Raw genomic sequence first — 6,352 nt, forward strand, 5'->3', positions numbered from 1 at the left:
ATAAGTTTTCTATAAAAGATTATCAGTATTTGTAAGATATATTTTCGATATCATTATTTTATTTATGACACGTATATTTGTATTACTTATCCCCATTATGGAGAATGTACAAAAATGCCAAAAAAATGCGTTTAATGGCACAAAATGTAATATTTATTTCGGTAATCGTTCTTTGTAAACAAAAAGTTATAATTTCTGAGTTGTATAGCTAAGCAAGAAAAAAAAAAGAATTATCAGATGACACAGAAGCAAATAGGTCATGATTTATGGAGATATTAATGTCACCATATCTTAATTTGTTTTTCCAAAACGTATAGATACAAAAACACCGAATTCATTTTCGACTCGTTCAATAATTTTAAATACAATACAATTTTCAAGATCTAAACGTGTTAAAAATTTAATATACCTATTTTTTTGTAATAACCGGAAGAATCTGACAATGAGAACAACATGAATAAGTATCATTTCAAAATTTTATTTTTACTTTTCTTACATGAAATTTTTCAACTATATTTAGTGCAAAAATTAGTAAATTAAAAATTAAAAAGATACAATCATCAGAACACATGTTACGAATAAATGTTTTTGTTTGGATACTTGCTTGAGTGTAGTACTTTTTAATTTGTTAATTACCTGTAAGATCAAATTTTTGATATCTAAATCGGTTTTTCTTTACTCTGCTCTTACTTAGATGAATTTTCTTATCTAATTTTTGCTGCAATGAAAGTGCAAGTAATATCTTTCTTGTCTTGATCAGTAAGTTCCCATTTTACGGTAACAGTAACCTAAAAGTGAACACTGTGTAGGTATTTCGCAAACAAAAAGTACAAAAAAAAGTTTCCCTTTAACATAATCGTCGAAGGTCCTTTATGTTTTGCATATGTGAATTAAACTTACTTGGGGATATTTTTTCAAAACTGGCAGAGTTGCTTTGTACAAATAAGTTTGTCCAGCTTTTAATGGACATGTTAAGCCTGAGTTCACGCATCCATTATCGTTTGTTAAATGAAATGGTACTGGGATATCAAGAAGAATTCCGTGGACTACAGCTTTGACCACATCGATATCTTTTTCTGAAATTATTTATCTTTGAAATGATTCTCAGTAAATCGTTTTTAATTTCCTGAGAAGAATATTAAATGTGTAAAACCATGCAATTAAAATTGTACCACGTTACTACACAGCTATATAAAAGGTAAATTATTAAAGTGTTGAATAATAAACTTTTCATGCTTTTTGTGAGCAAAGAACGGGCCTTACCCTTTAAGTGCTAATGTAAAAACGTATTTTTTTACAAGCTGAGTTTGTTATTAGAGGCAAGTACCTATGTAATTATTGATGTGGGATATGTATTGTCGATTGTCGTCTAGGAATTTGTGATAAATGTCAGTAATCATTAAAATGATTGAATCTACAATAGATATATGCCTTTTTTTAAAAAAAGAACTGATTATTAAGAACACAAGAGAATAATATTTGTGCCAATTGGTGAAAAAGTGAACCTTTCAGTATTTTTTAAAGAATCTGCTGAAATATTAAGCACTGGTTAAGTAATGTCTGTTACATAACGAATGAATATCGTTTAGAACTCTGGTGTTAGTCATAAATTCATCATAGTACATTGTTAATGTAGTTTGCTTAGTTTCGTAGTCATTGCAGATATCAGAAACATATACTTCATTCATTTGTTTCCACTATTAAAGTGTAAGCTATAATAAGTGCATCGCAAGCACGATAGTAAGAGGAAGTGTAAAAAAATTTACTCATATTCTTTCTATACCTATTGAATAACTTCACAATAATTACATTCAATTTACGAAAAAGTCATTCCTCTTAATATTTGTTTATTTAGACCTTTTTATGTTAATGTTTTTTTTTTAAATAATCCCATTAAATTTTCAGTTATATGCCCTTCATAAGGCCAACATTTAGAACACGCAAGGACAATTACTAAAGCCTTATTGTTTATTAATAAAATATTGCTTACGTTAGTTGAATCCTGATGGCTACGGGGATTATTATTTATAATTTTAATGCTCTCGTGATTTCTGTTGTTCCTGTTGCGCGAATTTTATGAACAATAAGTATATATATGTAAACTAAAAATATTTCTTACCGTAATTGACAAAACAATTGCTATTCTAGTCTATTATTATAATTTTAGTGATAATCAGTGGAATGAGTGTAAATTACGATGTTTCTTTTTTCAAATATGTTAGACGAGTCGTGTGTGTATATATACTGCATTTAAGTTTTTAATGAAGTGATATTAACTTATTTTATTAACGATGTAAAATGTTAAATTCTTGCCATATTTTTCACTACCTACCACTCCCTAGGAAATACTGTTTTATGGCTTATAAAATTGATGTCACATGAAATATGTAATTTATTGCATTGCCATAAATTCACACAAATTTACAAACTGTTATGTAGATTTGCAAAAAAAATAATATAACAATATTTAAACTACTAATGTTTTATTTATACGCTTTTAAATTCTGGTTATATATAAAGGTAAGTAAACATATTAAGTTTTTGAAAATTCGAATTTTCGTAATTCTTTATCATCATATGAAGTAGACGATACACGTATCCGCAGGAAAAATATTAAGTAGTAACTTTAGTTTATTTAACTTAATATAAGACGAAAATATACTAATCTAGTTTTCGTCAGTGAAAAAGGCAGATTAAAAGACTTCAAATACCTACTAAAAATAAATGAATCGTAATAGTACTAGATGAAAAAAACGAGACAAAAATACGTACACATGTAATAACAGATGTTAATTAACAATTACTTACCCTTTAAATAAATAAAAAATTTTACTGCTACAATGTCACTGATCCTATAAACTTTTCAATGCACCACAATCATCAAACATTTATTTTTAAATTTTTCACCTTTTGCAATAAACAACCGACATCAGCAGAAGACGAAACATTTTTTTGCATCATGATAAAACGTTAGTTAATAAAAAATCATATTTGTTTTACACTGGAAAAAGGATCTGTAAGTACTACCTACTCCATAGTACATACATAACATGCAGGGATGTACAAAATCGTTTTTTAAAAGTACTTAAATGCAAAATGCGAATACTTTTTTGATTTGTTAATTCAAATGTAAAATACATAAAAGATTTCCCTGTTGTATTTTAAATGGTAAATGCAAAATACGTATTTTCAAAATACTTCTTTTCAACTGAATACTTTATTACTGATTAATTTTCTATCGGTGATACTATGCATTTTGCATTTTACTAATACTAATACTAAAATATGTTTGAAAAAGAATTTGAAATAAAATACAAAATGCTTTTCTCAAAAAAGTATTTAAATGTAAGATATTTTTTATTTCATATTTGCATTTTGAATCACATCTCTGATAATATGAAATATTTAAAAGTGAATTCCAGTCTAACAAAATTAAGATGAAAAATACCTAAATGTTGCTTTTGTGTAAACCTGTGTAGTTACGTATATTTAGCATTTAGCAATACACTCGCATACAAAATGCGACATTTGAAGCAACTTCTTTTTCTGATTATCCGATTATATGTATCGTATAATAGAAATTAAAAACAATATATATAATTATGTAATTTCAAATGAGAACTGGTTTCTTTAATAAAATGATCAATAACTAACGTATTAAAAAAGATGCAGCATGTTAAATGGACCTCCAATTTTTTATAAAAATGGCTATAAATCGTAATAAATCCCAATCGGCTTAACTTGCGCCCTTTAAATACACGCATGCTCCAAACCCATGTATATAGGTACTTTTATGTTAGTACCTATAGTGAAAATCCTTTTATTTGAAATACAATTAATAACTTCTTACCTTGTACAGAAAGATTTAAATTCAGGTGCATCTTGTCGGATTCGTCCGCAAAATAAATTAGCACATAAAACTTTCACTTTCTTTAAAATTAAAAATAACTCACCACCTCCTTAACACTTTAACACTTACAGTAAGTAGACGTCCCGATAAATCACTTTTTAATATTTTTTTCTGTTCCTAAACTAACTAAGACCGAATAATCCACAATTACAATAAATATTTTACAAGTTCAGGAACCGACTGTCACGAAGATTAGCCGTAGGCACACTGAATATGCAGTTTTAATATGCTTGAAAGATTTATGCGATAACAGAGTCTATTTAGATGGTTTCGGTCAACCAAGGGCAATAGTTTTTGCTAGAGAAGTGTTTGTTTAATGCATTCCTTTCATTCGAGATATGCTTTGGGCAGAGACGTTGTTAAAAACAGTAAATGTGAATTGCTTTAAAATATAACAAATTTATTGAGAATAAAAATATGTAATGCACGTATTTTTTAAAAGCCTTCCAAATACAATGTATTATACTACCTACTTCTTATATTTTTATNCCTTGCATACCAGTATTTTAGTTTTACTTTTATTTATTTTCATACAGTACTGATCTGTCAGGACCGCTTCCATTTTATTTAAAGCTATCTCTAGGTCCTATCAAAAAACAAAAAAAAAATTACTCTATAATTCAACCAAAGTGCCGATGATGATCTGAATTATTTGTAACGGCTGTTGCATATCTAAAAGCTCATTAGTTAGCCAGCCAATTTATTTTAACATCGCTATTGATACAATATGTTCTATTCAACTAAATGACTATCAATTACTTTATACATCTAGGTACCTACGTATGAATTTATACCATCTCATTTTCTCGCAGTTATAATTTAAGAAGATTACGCCCACAGTATCATTCTATCATGTCGGCTCTATCAGTCGCATTTCCGAGTTAATAACAATGGTGTAGTTATTAGCCTTGAAGTACAATAAACCTAGCAACGAAAAGAAATTGTCGAACTAGTTAAGTTTGTGATTCATCCACATATATACACTTAAATGGTATACAGCATCCCATATTTTCTTTCATACAAATAATAATGAATGTGACTACACGCGAACTGACTTTTGACACTGCGTGACCGAAGGCAAGGTCCATGTCATTCCAAATTACCTCTACACCAACTCCTAGGGGAGCGTGGTTACACAAACCCCTAGGGGTTCCGGACAAAACTTACTTGATCATGATATAAACTGTTGAACCAAATAGACTTAATTTGCGACAAGAAACAAGCACATCCAGCACACTAAATAACAACATATTGTATTGCGGTATAGATAATAAAAACCGTATTTTTTTCTACAGTGAGCTTTTTTACACAGAGGGCTTGCAGTTGAGTAGGTACTTTAGTAGGGGAATCCCTGCTTTAAAAAATTGCGTCCTTAAATAACAGAAATGCAAAAAAAATTATTGAATCAACAATTTTTTACAACCCAGTACATTTAGTTATTTTACGTTAGAACTATAATACTAAGTACTTGTTGTTTACAATTAGTTCATTTTATGAGTCATCTAATTTCCGCATGCATTGCTTCGTTTTAGTACTTTAAATTCCAGAAACAAAATGCTCAAAATGCGCAGTACTGTTTTAAAGTTTAATAAGATTAATTAGATCGGAATGAAGCTTAAATGGTACACAACGATGGCGCAATCGCTAACACAATGTTTTCATTCAGTACTCCCATTATGATTCATTTTTATTTAAAAATAAAATTTTAGGACAGTTCAGTTTCGAATGGAATTAAGAATTATCGAATACCAATTGAATTCTTTAATTCTTTCAGAACGGAGACACTACCGACGACGATTTAGAACTAAGTTCTGAAGATGAAGCTGTTGCCAATGATTTAGACATGCATGCCCTTATTCTGGGTGGTTTGCATCAAGAACAAGAACCTTTAAAAACAGCTGAAGAAGTGATACAAGAAATAGACGATATGATGCAAGAAGATGATGTTTCGTTCGATCGATCTCCAGATTCCAGGGATTATTACTACGAGGCTAACGTAGCTCTTGAAAAAGCTAAAGAAGTTCTTAGTTCACCTCTTTATGAAGACAGTAAGTGTATGTCCCATCTAAATAGAAATATAAATAGCGGATAAATTGGTTCTTACTTATAATTTTCGTACTAAACTTAAAGATTATACCTCAGACTGAGACGTAGAAGTTCTTTAATAAAAATTTTACATGCCTATATTAGATAGTACACAATAATTGTTTCTCGGCTTCTTTTTGGTGCTTATTGTAAAGAAAGGCTTACATAGACTTAGCAGTCGTTGACTGTTATATGATAGGGCTGATTACAAAGCATGAAGTGATGACGTGCTTTTCTCCTTTTATACCGTTTCCTCTCGCACAACTTCTCTTTCTGTCTAATCTGCATGTAATACAATACCTGATTACTCAACATTTGCATTATAATGTTGAAATATAAATGCTCACAAGAGCATAA

At 29.3% G+C, this 6,352-nt stretch overlaps 1 protein-coding gene and 1 long non-coding RNA gene across 2 annotated transcripts in view; one reads left to right on the plus strand and one right to left on the minus strand.

Moving 5' to 3' along the window:
* Positions 1-1,905, minus strand: part of LOC112904872 — a 9,967-nt gene extending 8,062 nt beyond the window's left edge. Inside the window, exon 1 of the long non-coding RNA XR_003231427.1 lies at positions 1,858-1,905. This is a non-coding gene — a long non-coding RNA (uncharacterized LOC112904872). The remainder of the gene's footprint in view (positions 1-1,857) is intronic.
* The window catches only part of LOC108733328 (fasciculation and elongation protein zeta-2), a gene marked incomplete in the record, with an annotated part of 36,287 nt that extends 33,812 nt beyond the window's left edge, over positions 1-2,475 (plus strand). The window contains 1 exon segment of the mRNA XM_025975993.1: positions 1,906-2,475. Coding sequence (XP_025831778.1) covers positions 1,906-1,922 — 17 coding nt within the window.
* Positions 2,476-6,352: the final 3,877 nt, after the last annotated feature.

The sequence above is a fragment of the Agrilus planipennis genome, unplaced genomic scaffold (genome assembly GCF_000699045.2).
Source record: "Agrilus planipennis isolate EAB-ADULT unplaced genomic scaffold, Apla_2.0 scaffold12, whole genome shotgun sequence".
Classification (NCBI taxonomy): Eukaryota; Metazoa; Arthropoda; class Insecta; order Coleoptera; family Buprestidae; genus Agrilus; species Agrilus planipennis.